Below are 15,000 nucleotides of genomic sequence, written 5' to 3'. Positions count from 1 at the left end.
AAGAAATGACAAGTCAATGACCACAAAAAGCAAATCAACAAAAACCACATGTAGCCAAGCACCTTAAAATTAAGCTGCCTTTGTACTTCAGATCTTTCCATGCAGGTCCACCTGGGATGTTGTTGTAATTGATGTAGTTGTTGCTGATGTTGCTGTTGTTGTTGGTGAACGTTTGATCCGCCGATGGCCATCGCTGATGAAGTTGTTGTCGGAGATTCGACGGAGTTGGCGAAAGAACGGTAGACTTGATTCTCGTGGCGAAGTTTTTCAATCTTTAAAATAAGTTAATGAAGAAGTTTGAAATGGTTATTTGTTGCCGGCAACGAATAGCAACAAAAGCCCCATCGAACACCACATCATCTGCAAGAACTTACAGTAGTTCTCAAGACAACGACCTCCTCCTCCAACTGTCGATATCTGGCTCTAGAGTTTTCAAGCTCGTGAACAAGTTGTTGACATTGTTGTTGTGACTCGATCAGCGATCGTTTCAAGATGGCCGCCTCGTCTGATGATGAATTGGACTTCGATGATGAGGATGACTGGTTGGCCTGCATGTGTTAGTATTAGAGCACAATTTTTTCATTCTGCTATTATCGCTTCAGAGTGAAACTTCAATCTAATGATTGAAAAAAATTGTGTAAAATGTTTTTTTTACCAAAACAGCAAAAATATGATTATTAAATTGCCCTGATACAGACAAAAGTTACCGACCTTATCAAAAGCAGAGTTAGACATGGACATATTTTCGATCTGTGCACATAAACCCTCCCCAATGATGGCATAATCCCCTTCTGTGTAGACCTGGTCGTAGATGGGATCACCACCCCCACCACCCTGCTTTGTTGATGACGGTTGCTGCTGTTGTTTGTTGCTGTTCTGTATGTCGTTGCTGGTGTTGTTGGATGTAGACGTCATGTTCAGCAGCTGCTTGTCATCTGAAAGTAAGAAAAAAGGTGTAAACTTGAAAGCGAAGAGTTTTCGAAGAGCATTTCCATCATTTACCTTAGAAATAATATAATGATACAAATAACATAAAACATTAATCAAAAAAAGAATACAAACAAATAAACAAACTGTAACTATTTCACATTCAACACAGAGCATATGGTGTATATGTACACACAATATTTGTAAATATATAAAAATCAGTCCATCCCTACTTTTCCCGTCAACAGGAGAAAGGACACCAACGTATCTACGTTTGGCATCGTTCAAAATGTCGACAATCAAAGTGGCAAACTCCCGCTTGTTGAACTTGGCAAGTTTTTGTCGACCCTGTGGTACAAAAAAGGGTAAAGTAACAGCAACATATAACAACAACAACGACAACAACAACACAATGACACTAACAACACAATGACACCAACAACAGCTACGACATTACAACAACAACGGCAAACCTCAAGTGAAGAGAAACAAAATGAAACAAACTTGATTCCTAGTGGCGGAAAATTCCGGATTGGCGGGTAGGAATGGGACAACTTGTTTCTCACTGACCCCCGTGTTGGGTGAGGGTGGCTGAGACTGTAACCAAACTGTGAATAAATTAACATAAATTAAAAAATTAACGATGAAAATAGTAACGTATAAAACGTTACGTATAGAACAGATTAAGAGAGCACTAACTCTCTACATTTTCTCTCCTGTCAACTTCATCATAAACATCCATTGCCAGTTCTTCAAACAAATGATTGGACAGCTGTTTAGCAGAAGCAAAAATGCAATGATTTGATTGGATAACAGTTAGACTGAGGTGATTTGATTGGATAGAAGTTAGACGTAAAAAAAATTAAAAAAAACGTTTTAACTGGATGGCTGGTTGATATAAATAAAAGGCCAATTATTTCATTGGTGAGAAGTTGCTGTGTAATTGTATTCATGTTTGACATATAAATTCGACATAACCAATAATATGATTGGATAACCGATTGACACAGGTAGAGAAGATTTGATTAGAAGATTAACAAATGATAAACAAAGAACATTTTAAACAAATTTTTAACACGAGTTAGTTTCAGGTGAAAATAAAATTATACCCAAACAGTACATTAAATAATGATTGTTATCATTTAAATTGAGTGAATACAAATTGAAATGGCTAACAGCTTGTAGCTTTTTCTTTGCTCCTTTGGCTAATTCAGAGGATTCTAAACTGTCAATGGAAGTTATATTCATTAATAATGGTGATTACATTATTTTTAATTGGCTGTGTTAATAATAACGTTTTCCCAGGGCACAAAAAATAAGCACAATTGTACAAATACAAAGAGAGTGAGAAAGGAAGAGAGAGGAAGAGATAGAAAGAGAGAGAGAGAGAGAGAGAGAGAGAGAGAGAGAGAGAGTGAGAGAGTGAGTATAAATCATTATAATTACAATCTAAACTACAATGAAATAAGTACTGCACAGATGCAAGCAAAATAATAAATAGACAAACACATACATTCACAGGGTTAACTATCCAATACACATCATTCACACATGCGCACACGCACGCACGTACGCACACACACACACAACAAACTAACCCATCTGATACTTCCAGATTTATGAAATGCTGCCCCATTTTATGGTCTGATTAAAAGTATTTGAATGGAACAACTTTAACTTTTAATTCTTAAATTTTACAAAGAAGAAGAAGCAAAAAAGTTAATTAACCAAATAATTAATCAACTCATCATCAACAGACCAGGTTTTCTCTTGCACAGATAAAATGCCAGACCATCGGTTAATTCATACTGACATTCAACTAATCTGTCTGCCAGATCTTGAAATCCATTGGATCTGTGTGTGTGGTTAGGTGTTCATGGAAACCCATTAAGACGTCGCCAGTTATTATGTAGTGTCATGGAACCATCACTCTTATGTGATGTTATGGTGATGTGAGGCTTGTTTGACATTGATGACGTGAGTGAATGCAATGGTGAAAACGTCACCATCTGAATCCTTATTATTTTTGTTGTTGCAACAATTTTCTGTGGTGTCTTGTCTCATATCAACATTTTTGGCACCATCATCGCTATCACCATCATCATGATCAACATATTATGATCATTATTATCATCAACATAACTATTATCATCAACACCATCCGCATCATCATCAACACAATCCACATCATCAGGACCATCCACATCATCATCAATACCATCCACACCATCATCATCATCGTCACAAAAAATACTGACCTAGCTAAATCCAGAGGTGTCTTGCCATGGTTGTCAAGAACGGCTGGGTCGGCACCATAGATGAGGAGCAGTTCGGCCTGTGACAGTTGGTTCGAGTAGGCAGCCACATGAAGCACGCTCGTCCCTTTTTCCTAATTTCAATATGACCCCAGAAATTAATTAGTGAACCAGTACTTATTAAATTAGTGAGTATTAATTGTTTAATATTAAAAAATGTACTAAAAAATATTAATCCTAAAAAGTGAATGAATAATCTTGACAGTTTAAATAATAATTTTAAAATTTAAATGATCATGAAATAGTGTAAAAAAATGTATTAAAATGCTCAATAAGAATGAGAATAAATTCTGAAATAGAAATAAATTTTGTCCCATAATTAAACTGAGAATAGAACATTTTATGGGAAATGGTACTGTAGAAACTACAAATAATAACATGAATACTATCACTACTACTACTACTACTACTACCACTGCTACTACTACTACTGCTGCTGCTACTACTATTACTACTACTACTAGTAGTAGTAGTAGTAGTAATAATAACAATAATAATAAATACCTATGATAGTAAGAAAAAATTCACTAACTGGATGAATGAAATTAGGATCAGCTCCAGAGGCCAGCAGTCTTAGTGAGGTCTCCAAGTTATTTGTTCTTACACTTGAATGTAATTGCTGTTACATGATGTAATGCAACGTGATAGCATGAGAATAATATCATTGATTGATGTCATTGAGATTATTTAACATTTTAAATTAAACAATTAAAAAAGATTTTATCATATAAAATTTCTTTTAAACATTTACATTTTTAGAAAAAATTTGTAGGGAATTTTTATGTCAACAATTGACATGGGTTTGCCTACTTTGCTTATGTCATCTATGCTTATGCCTTCAGATTCTTTTGGCTTGTTGACAAATGTTAGGAATTGATATTTGGCCCTTATGTAGTCTGCCTTTGTTGGACTTTAAACCAGGGGTGACAAATGAATAAACAGTTATAAATGATTGAACATTAATAGATGAATGAATGAATGAACAAATAAATAACAAACAAATTAATAAAACAAAACAATAATAGAACTATAAAACCGTTCAGAAAAAAAAAATGAAAGAAAAATAATTAAAAACTGGATAGGATCTTTGGCAGTTGGTTTCTTCCTTGCAGTCCTGTTTTGTGTGGGATCAACCAGTGTGTACTCCCATATATTGTTTGCTCCACTGTTTATTAACTGATGCACCATCTAACAGAAATAGAAAATAGAATAGAGAATAAATAATTGAATCAAGTCAATGTTAATTTGTCTGTGAATGGAAATACTTTTCTGTATTTTAGTTTATAAAAATTTTAGTATTTTAGAAATTGAAGCACTGCAAATAGGATGAAATAAAAACGAACAGATAACTGTGATGGACACCAAGAGCCCTTTTTTAAAGATTTGATCTGTGAAACATGCCTGCCTAAACTCAGATGAACACTACAGCAACCATCACATATCAACACTCCTCTGTTCACAGAGACCCAGCCAGGATCTACAGATGAAACGAATGAATTGATATTTTAAATGAAAGAATTATTAAACTAAAAAATTCCAACAGACATCTATGAGAGTTGATAGATTTAGAACAGAGAAGTGATCTATTAATTTAATTTGGTTGGTTGATTGAAGAAACTTTAATTTTTAAAAATCACACAGCAGCCCAACAAAGAATTAAACTTAAAATGATAAGTTTACGAAATTTAACTTACCGGATTGGCCGCAGTCTGCACAAATATCCATGTTCATAGACTTTACTAAATTTCTCGCCATCTTTAAGTAATATAAAACTATTTTATCCGAGTTTATCTTGTTCTTAGATGATCAAATCTAACAAAAAATTATGGAACCTAAAAGACCCTATCTAGAATGGATTGATGTTTGAACGTATGTTAAATTTTAAAAATAAAGATGTATTATATTCATAAGATGTAACACATGTATTCTATATATATAGTCTAAATAATTATTTGAAAAACAATTTCTGCTAAAAAATGAGCAAAAAAATTAATAGAAAACAGTTTTCAAAAAGTTTTTTCATTGAGTTTTTTTTTGTACAAGTTGACGAGTCGGGCTATTTGACTTTGTTTGGATTGTTGGCTTTTTGGCTTACTTAGGAAATTGCATGGGTTTTAACCATGGATATACGTGCAGTACGGGCATATGATTTTTGGTAAAATTTATTTGATAGGAATCGAATAAAACCTTTATACCGGCTATGCAGTTAAGTAACTACCGTAAATGTGACGTTCTTTCCTTCAATGCTTTCGCAACGAATTACCCATCCTATTTTATAAGTTTTATTTGATGTTTTATAATTAGTCAGTCACAATCATCATCGTCGATATCGCAATGAAATCAAATTGAGAATTTTCAAAATTTTTGAAAAAGTATCTTTAATCTTATTATGATACTACTTAGTTCAATAAGATATGTTTGATACGGTACTTTCAATTAGCCAGTCAATCAACAAATGAATCAATCAATCAACCGCTGAATCAAATCAACGAACAATACAATCAATCAATCATTTAACTAACCAATCAAACAATAAATTTCGTAAGTAAGCCAAACTATGGTTTTGTTGAGCGGTAGGTTAGCCACCGTGTTTTCGAAACAAAAAGCAATATTTTCATTTAAAAATCATTTCAAATTACATAATTCGATTAAATTTTATTGTTTTAAAAATATTAGTTTGTTACTTAAAACCCATGCAATTTTGTAAGTAAGCCAAGAGTGTTAAATAGCCCGACTCCTAAATTGACTGCATCATAAGCCTAAAAGTGAAACCAAGTTCCTAATTAAAACATTGAGTAATCATGGCGACGACCTCCGCAGAAGCTGTAGAGATCTTAGATGACAAATTGCTGGCCGAAGAAGTATTTATAATTCATTTTTCAAAGATTTTTTAATAACTATTTAATTGTTTTTTGTTTTACAAATTTTAGAAACTGTTAGACGAATTAGAAGACGATGATCTCAACATTCCAGCACACATCAGAGAAGCTCGCATGGCCGAATTCAAGAAAGCAACTGAGAGACTTAACGAGATGAAGCAAAGCCAGCATGGAGATTACAAGTATGCTGTTGCTTCTCTAAAATCCTGAATTAAAATGACACTGCATGAAACATGCCTGAAGAAGGCGATCAATTCGTTTTTCTTGCCCAACTAATTACTAAATCAATCGTCAATTTTTAAAATTGTATTACATATTTTTTATATAATATATATATATATAACAATCATTTTTTAGTGAAATACTCGAAGAAAAACAGTTCTTGGATACAACAATAGCAGAAGAAAGATGCATAGTTCACTTCTTCCATCCAGATTTCAGGAGGTGTGCCATCATGGATGGTCATTTAAAAGTGAATTTCTCAATTTAGTTTCCATGTTGTATACATCTAAGAAAAAATATGCATTTTTTATGCAGAACCTGGCACAGAAACATTTTGAAAGTCGTTTCATTAAAATAAATGCTGAAAAAGCCAAGTTTTTTGTCACAAAATTAAAAGTATATGTCCTACCTACAGTCTTGTGCTTCAAGAAAGGTGTGGTAGTTGACAGGTACGTTCCAGTTGTGTTCAATCTATATAATGTGATAACATCATTATGAACATTCAAGAAATGACTTAAAATGCTAACCATTTAAAAATGACATTACTAGGTTAATCGGGTTTGACGATTTGGGCAACACAGATGACTTCACTACAGGTGTTTTAGAAAACCATCTATCAAAATCAGGTTGTTAAATTGTACTCTCTGATGACATTTCTTGAGTATGTTGAAAATAGAATATTTTATAATTATCTTTTTTATTTTTAAAAAATTTTTTGAAGGCAAATCAAATTTTTATCACTTTGTTAAAGGTGTTATATATGGCAAGCCAAGCAATGGCAATCAAACTTCCAATTCCATATTTGGATTTGCTAAAAGTGAGAACAATGAAAAGGAAGATGATGACAGCAGTGAAGAAAACTGATCTTATATTGAGATACATTTTTATGAATAAAAAGTTTTTTTGAAGTTATTCTTAAAAAATTATTTCTATTTTCTATTCGAAAAAAGCCAAGAACTGTTTGTATCATTTAATAGTCACTTTATGTAAATATTCATGCAATTTATGACTGTTAAATTGATTTATACGTGATAGAATGTCATTTAATTGAAGTAAATGTTTTAAATCTGGAAAAAATGACACACCTACCAGTAAGGATAAATTGCCTCACGGTAAAAGCACCAATATATAAAACATTCCATAAAATGCAACAATGTGTTTGTTACTTTAGGAAGCTATTATATCATATGATGTATAAAGTTTGCTGTGTAAATGAGTTTAACCTACGTGCAATATCAACTTTTCAAAAGGATCGTCTACATTACCATTCAACTTTACATTTCTAAAAATGTTCACACGAACGCATTTGATGTGCACACTGCACACGTACGTACACTCATCTCATGCGTATGCTCGCAATTTGTACACACATAGATATATACTCGAATAATACAATACAGTACGAAAAATTGATGAATGCACTCCAAGTCAATTCGTCAAAGAGGAACTCGCAAATTTCCAAGAAGTATTATATAAATATAAATAGTTGGTTTGTAGTAATGATAGTGCATCATAATAATGACGGACGGCTATACAGATATGGAAACCGAGTTTCCAGACCTATGCAAACAGCAAACGTCAGGTATTAAATGAGGACAGATAGAAAAGGAAGTATCGTGATTGATCAATTTAAAAGGCACAAAATAATTTGTACTGCAAAATTTTTAATAGAAAATTTAAATATTTAATGGACATTGTCTACTAATGATATAATATCAGAGCCGTAGAAACGATCAACTAAATATCTTCATCAATCAAAAATTCATCGCTACAGTATTACAAAGTCATTAAAATGCGTTTAATACCAATGAAAACAACGGTTAAAAATGGGGATAGAGTAATATCGATACAGTGCGTTCAAGCCATGGTTCATTGAAAAACTTCCTTAATAATACTAACTTAGGTTAGACAGTAAAAATTGCGACCGTATAAAAAATTTGAGGAAACTTGACACTATACGCCTAAGTATTGAGTTATTTAAATGGTAGACGTCTTATCTAACACAGGTACTGCATTAAATCAAAAGATATTAAGATATGTAAAGCGAGTGTGCGTCTTACAATTGTATTCCTATTGAATACTAGATCATTGAATTAAATATTTAATAATAGAGATAGACAAGCTATAAACTAAAAAAAACTATGGTGCGCCAAATATTATACATAAATAACTAACTCTTAACTATTCAACTGATGATGATCTATCGATCGATTGATTGATTGATAAGTGTACAAGTTTGTGTGACAACAAAATAAGGAGGAAAAAATACGTGCAATGCATGAAAGTGAATTTGAAAAATATTTCTTCGAGACTGTCATTGATGCTTTGAAAACACACTATTAAAGTTGAATAAATAAATAATAAGAATATATTAATAATACTACAAAATCATTAGTGACATTTTAACTAATGTCGAGCAAATAATTTGCCCGTATAAAGACCAACAGTACAGACTACATGACTGATCAATCCGTGAAGAGCGCCTCTCAATTAAGTCCAAGAGGTCGGCTAACACAGTCAATATTTCGTATCGTACAATTTAAAATTAATAAATATCTACTTGATAATTTGATTTTAAAAACAGCATAAAATTCAATTTCAACGCCAAGGTACGTTGATAAAATGGCCATAACATCAGTTGGTCTAACGCTAAATTTTTTTTTCTTAAAGTTAGGAAGGTATAAATCAAGTAGTAAGAAGATAAAGATAAAACACACTTGAACGAAAGTCTAAAATATCCTTGTTAATTTTAAATAAATAAAAGAATTAGTTTAAAAAAATATAAAAAAAAGAAAGAAATAAAATAAATAAATAAGAGGCATGAACAAATGACTACTACCGTTTAATAACTTATTTAATTAACTCTTTCATAACTAAACACAACTTCGTTTACTTTAACATCTCTTCAGCATCTCTGCTTAATATGTGAAAAAAATGTAAACAAATTACCAAATAAATAATCTAACTCGTATAATTTAATAACTTTAAACGAATTCATTGGCTCCAGCATTCAAATAATGAAAATTTTGTTAACAAAATTTTTTACAGCCAAAAGTGTAGAAACAATTTATGATGCAATGAACAACGAATGACTTGCAAGCAACACCACTTACTGAAGTATGTATATAACATCGCCAACATCATCATCATCAGATCACATCATCATCATTATCACCACCATCCATAGATTACGTCATCAAGACCACGTCCAGCCACACTAAAATGACAATCTACTATGGTAGTAATTTTTCCTCCACCAATCATTAACAGACTCATCACTGGTCAGTAACTTTGTGACGTCATATGGCCCCCCACAGAAGCCACTATCATTACCAATACTCTCACCTCCACCTGATAACAACCTATTCCTATCAAGGTCGCCCTCCTCCTCATCGTCATCTTGTTGGTGATACGCGCCATCCACACCTGCGCCCAGCACTCGCTCCGAAGCCAGTGAGAACTTTGGTGTTTCTGCCTTGACTGTGAAAATATAATTCACGCAAATGTAATTCATTAACAATGTTAAATCAAAATTATTTCACGAAGTTTTGTAAAAATAACGATCAATAATAAAAATTCATTAAAGGAAGATAATCCTTACCGGAATCAGAGAATGACTCGATCTGCAGGCCATCGCCGTACCCACCTTCGTGGTTGCCATATCTCGAACGGTTCTTCCCTGATCTGGTGATTCCCTGAAACGTATTGTTCCTAGGTGGAATGGTGATGGCGTTCCGAGGGGGCGAACTCATAACTAAGCCACAGTCAATGTCGGAGTCGTCATCAAGATCAAAATTATGCAGACTACTAAGTGACCTTCTTCTCTCATCGTCTTCCAACCTACCTGACTTTCTACAGGCAGGATGAGTCAGCAGAGTCAGTCCTGAAGATTTGCTAACACTCCTGGAGAGTTCCTGTTGAATTTTTCGGTTCGCCGCGTTGGCATTCTCAGTGAATACTTGCAGTTCCCGAACGCTGTTTGTCCTAAGGGAGGTTTGTTGTTGCGAAGATTAAAAGTTAAACTATATGGTATATTAGCATACCATCCATCATTATAAAACTCATCACACAAGGTATAAAAACAACAAACTGACAAAACCATATCACCAAATTAACTAAAAAAGAAAAAAGAGGCACAAACTTTTTAAGGACATCAGGGGTAGCAAGAGGGAGCTCCTCCCCATCTGTAGTGATCCACGGATGCTGAAGTACCTCCTCTGTACTGTACCTCTCGGCTGGATTTCTGACGAGAAGGTGACTGATCAGATCCTTGGCACTCATTGAAATGCTGGACCATTCCTTCTCAGGGAAGTCGTAGATGCCCAGTTGGATGTTGTCAAACAGGATATCCTGGAATGGAATGGGGAAGAGAAATAAGGGATGTTATTGTGTGCGTAAGTTACTTATTAAATCAATGATTAGAATATAAATGCATACACGCAAAAAAAACTTCTAAAAACATGAACCATTTGTTTGTATTTATCAACATATTTTTAACACGTATCTCAATTTAAGCAACCTGTACAATCTACATTCGACCTATCAATCAATTAATCAATCAATTAATCAATCAATTAATTAATTAATTAATCAATTAATCAAACAATCAATCAATTAATCAGCGAATCGATCAATCAATGAACCAGTCAACCAGCCAATCAACCCACAGAACCACCTGGCAGGCAGTGCATGCTCCTCCGTTCTCCCACCCGCAACTGTCCCCACAGTTTGCATAGAAAGGTACATAACCACACAGAAGTATGTACCTGGTGTGATATGATGATGTGGAAATTGAAACATAACAGCACTAAATCATAACAAATGTTTGAACAATCCATTGACCGACGCACGAAGTGCTACACAAATTTGATGCGACCTGGGTAAAACTAAACAAACTATTACAACATACATACCGACGTACAAATTAATGTACAGAGAAAAAAAACGAACAAGATAATTCCAAGACTCCACAAGTCACATCTCTTGTTGTAGGAGTTGGCAACATCCTGCCACACATCCACAACTTCCGGAGCCATGAACTCCACCGAGCCAACCTAAGTGGGGAAAACAAAACTTAAGATGAATGATATAAAGAGAAAAAGGATTGAAACAATTTCAAAATAGCAAAACGTTTAAAAGTGTCTGGTCCTAGGTAGGTTTAATTTAAACTCTAATAAATTTCCATGTATCATCATTCACTAAAGCATACAATGCGTTGATTTATATAGCGCAAATACAGTGATACTGATAGTAACATTTACACTCTTGCATACAAAAAAAAATCACACACGCGCGCACACACGCAGGCAGAGCTAACACATACCGGAGACTGCAAAACAGGCGTGGTGATGGGGGAGGTCCTTTTGCTATTGATGTGAATGTCATTGCCAAGGTCAAAGTCACATAACTTGACTGGTGTCAGCTGATTCGGCAGGGCACAGAGTATGTTCTCCGGCTTCAAGTCTCGATGAGCTATTCCTGGCGGGAAAGCACCAGTACCATTTGAGTGTATTAAATAGGTTTGGACAGATTTCATTTATCAATTTATCATCCATTTCTATCCAACCATCATCTTTATTGTAATATTCTGCACTGAAATTCTGCAACCGTCACACAAATACCCAACTCAATAACTTCAAAGTAATAGTGAATGTGCATGTTGAAGAGACTTTGTTCTTACGATGTAGCAAGCATAACAAAATAAAATTAAAATGATCAAAACGATAAAAAAAATCACAAATAGCAAGAAGGAAAAACATTAAAAAAACCACTAAAACCTTTCTTATGTAGGTGTGAGATGGCGTTGGCGACATCCCTGATGACCAGGCTTGCCTCTTGTTCAGTCAGGTGACCTCTCTTGCCAATGGTACTTAGCAGGGTTCCCCCTTCCATCTTCTCAAACACCAGGTAGAATCTGTACGGCGTACATATAAAATAAATTGACGATGCTGCTGAATTTTGTTCATTTGGCACATACAATTGAGAGCAGTTAATCATCTTATTAAAAAAAGACGAAAAAAATAAATAATAAACGTAGAGTGAATCTATAATAAATCCATAATAAACTTACACCCCTGACACATCTGCTTCCTCAAAGTACTCAATCATCTGAAGAATGTTCGGATGTCCTCTGCAATGGTGAAACAATTCTATCTCCTTCAAAACTTTCTTCCTTGTCTTCGATGATTTCTTTTCGACAATCTAGTTTCACAAATTTTCAGTCTTGTATATGAAGTTTAACAAATGTAATATAACCTACAGAATATTACAGTTAAAGTAGATAAAAGTAATAACAAAAAAGAAACTATTACTTGAATTTTGAAAGTTATTCTTTAAAAAAATACTCCAAAAAATGAATTAAAATTAAAAAAAAATGATGGAATTTAAAAATAATTTGAAAAAATTTAAAAATAAGATAAACAAGGTAGATGATACAACCTTAACAGCAAACTCCTTATGGTCCTTGATACTTCTATAAGTTTGCACACTCCCAAATGAGCCAGTACCCAAAATCTCACCTGTTGGCTCATACACTTCTGTACATGGTGAACAAGAGGATAGGTGCAGCATGTTGTGATTACAAACGTGAAGTAATAACATTTCATTAAATAGGAAGAGATATTAACAAGTCACTAGTTTGTATATCTTAAATCAGTAATTACTCTGATGAGATGTTTATTATATATTATACACAAGCATAAACATTTGAGTTATTTAGAGTTATATTCCATATTAACGATTTGGTTTTAATACATTATTATTTTGTACACCATATAATAAAAAGAGTTTGTTGGACAAATTCCACAATGCAGACTAACATGTAAGAAACAAATCATACACAGAAGAAACTGAGCATACATGTACATACACATATACTCATATACATGCATACCAGGGAATGACTTGATGCATGTCCCTCGTAAGCGCTTCTTCTTCCTCATGGCTGTTGGAGGCTTTTCAATCTTCAAATCTTCTTCAAGCAAGATTGATATAGGAAGCTCTTCTTCATCTTTTTTTGCCATCATTGATTAAATTAATAAACTTTTTCTTGGTAATGCTGCCGAGCAAAAGAACTTAAGATGTTTGGTTATATCTTCAGAACTGTTATTACAACTTTTTTTTATATAAACTGATAGCTTATTTGATGACTACACAAATTTTAAAGCACTTTATTTGCAACTTCTCCAAACTACTGGCCAAGTAGACTACAGGAATGTCATCGGATGATCAGATTGGAGATTTTCTGCACATGCAAAACCATGAAACGATGCAAGTGCTCAAATAAGATTCCACCTACATTCTCTTCATTTTATCATCACTACCTCTATATCACATTTATAATTTTGAGGAATAAGAAGTCTTAGGTAGATAGATTTTTCTTAGTTGCTGAGTTGACTACTAATTGATTTATCAACTGGTGCAAATGAAATAAATAGCTAAGCTATTTGTTGAATCCAACTGATAAAATTTAACAAAATGGAAGATTCGAAATGAGAGGGCAAAAATTTGTTGAAAGTATTGCACTGATGGCAGGTAAAAGCCTTGAAGATGATGGATGTTGCCAAAGAAACAAGACACTCCTCTGCTCTCCCCTGTTGCAAAATTTAAATCTTCTTTTTTGATTCCCCAGTCACTAATTTTATTTGAAGCTAGTACAACAACCATAACATTACAAAATTCTGCAAATAAAAAAATATCAGCTATTTAAAATTGAAAAATATTTTGAAAAAAAATGTAAGACGCAGAAGCCATCTTGCTTGAATTAAAAAACCTGGATAAACCAACCTGAAGCAAAATTAAATAAAATAAGCAATGTATAAACCTTGGCAAATTATTTAAAACTCTAATAAATGCAAATAAATAAATGAATTGAGTCGAGAAGCGAACAAAAAATGTTAAGCGGTAAATTAAATGGAAACTTACAAGAAAAAAAAACAAGCAACCTACCGTCTTCAGGCCGTCATAATCTTTATTTTGTTTTTGTTAACTCAACTGATCGGCAGATGTCATAAATTTTTATGCTTTTGTAGCGCTTTATATAAGAAAGCATATTTTGAACTCAAATTTTTCCAAGTTTTTATTAACTTTTGTTCAAAAACTTAAAAATTTTTGGTTACAAATGTTTTTATAAAAATCAATCTTAAGAAGACAACATAAAGTGAAGCCTAAAAATAGATTTAGGCATCATCAGAGCACATCAGTCATGCTTCAAAACATAGTGTAGTTGTAGGGCATACACTGTTAGTAAACATAACATTAACCAAAACGTTACATTAAAAACACTAACACAGTTTATAACTTCATCAAAATAATACAATTGTAATGAAATGGCAATTTTTACCCTTTTGTTACAAACATGACACAGTATAAATGCTTAACATAACCATTACCAAATCATATAGCCATTACCTGTGTTAAAATTATGTACAATATATATATATATATATATATATATATATATATATATATATGTGAGTGTGTGTGTGTACATGTGCATTTACATAAATTTAAAGTATATAGGTCGTGTTATTTATGTTATGTGTATAGTAAAGGGCCATATGAAGTACCATTACTATATATATCATATATTTAAGACAAAATTTATATTTGTGTATGTATATATAAATATATTCATATGATGTTATAATACATATACT

The 15,000-nt window shown here is 33.1% G+C and overlaps 3 protein-coding genes across 3 annotated transcripts in view; 1 reads left to right on the top strand and 2 right to left on the bottom strand.

The window, feature by feature from the left end:
- Positions 1-4,997, bottom strand: part of HELRODRAFT_193811 (hypothetical protein) — a gene marked incomplete at its 5' end in the record, with an annotated part of 6,562 nt that extends 1,565 nt beyond the window's left edge. The window contains 15 exons of the mRNA XM_009029533.1: positions 63-272; positions 375-548; positions 712-935; positions 1,161-1,275; positions 1,432-1,535; positions 1,627-1,699; positions 2,104-2,152; positions 2,526-2,571; positions 2,687-2,781; positions 3,186-3,316; positions 3,775-3,861; positions 4,053-4,152; positions 4,318-4,430; positions 4,586-4,719; positions 4,937-4,997. Of these exons, the coding sequence (XP_009027781.1) occupies positions 63-272; positions 375-548; positions 712-935; positions 1,161-1,275; positions 1,432-1,535; positions 1,627-1,699; positions 2,104-2,152; positions 2,526-2,571; positions 2,687-2,781; positions 3,186-3,316; positions 3,775-3,861; positions 4,053-4,152; positions 4,318-4,430; positions 4,586-4,719; positions 4,937-4,997 (1,716 nt within the window). The remainder of the gene's footprint in view (positions 1-62; positions 273-374; positions 549-711; positions 936-1,160; positions 1,276-1,431; positions 1,536-1,626; positions 1,700-2,103; positions 2,153-2,525; positions 2,572-2,686; positions 2,782-3,185; positions 3,317-3,774; positions 3,862-4,052; positions 4,153-4,317; positions 4,431-4,585; positions 4,720-4,936) is intronic.
- Positions 4,998-6,175: 1,178 nt separating this feature from the next.
- On the top strand, positions 6,176-6,977 carry HELRODRAFT_87696 (hypothetical protein; the record flags this gene model as incomplete). Its single annotated transcript, XM_009029512.1, has 4 exons — positions 6,176-6,303; positions 6,479-6,593; positions 6,659-6,792; positions 6,893-6,977. Coding segments are annotated over 4 exons (462 nt in total), but the record flags the coding sequence as incomplete, so codon positions are not given.
- A 2,929-nt stretch (positions 6,978-9,906) lies between these two features.
- Positions 9,907-12,913, bottom strand: HELRODRAFT_87686 (hypothetical protein; the record flags this gene model as incomplete). Its single annotated transcript, XM_009029509.1, has 8 exons — positions 9,907-10,327; positions 10,485-10,693; positions 11,019-11,109; positions 11,294-11,397; positions 11,667-11,821; positions 12,121-12,257; positions 12,423-12,544; positions 12,782-12,913. 8 exons carry the CDS (start codon positions 12,911-12,913, stop codon positions 9,907-9,909), a joined length of 1,371 nt encoding a protein of 456 aa, XP_009027757.1.
- Between the last annotated feature and the right edge of the window lie 2,087 nt (positions 12,914-15,000).

Source organism: Helobdella robusta, assembly GCF_000326865.2.
Source record: "Helobdella robusta unplaced genomic scaffold HELROscaffold_60, whole genome shotgun sequence".
Lineage (NCBI taxonomy): Eukaryota > Metazoa > Annelida > Clitellata > Rhynchobdellida > Glossiphoniidae > Helobdella > Helobdella robusta.
The sequence above is the reverse complement of the archived record's forward strand: the minus strand, read 5'-3'. Positions and strand labels throughout refer to the sequence as shown.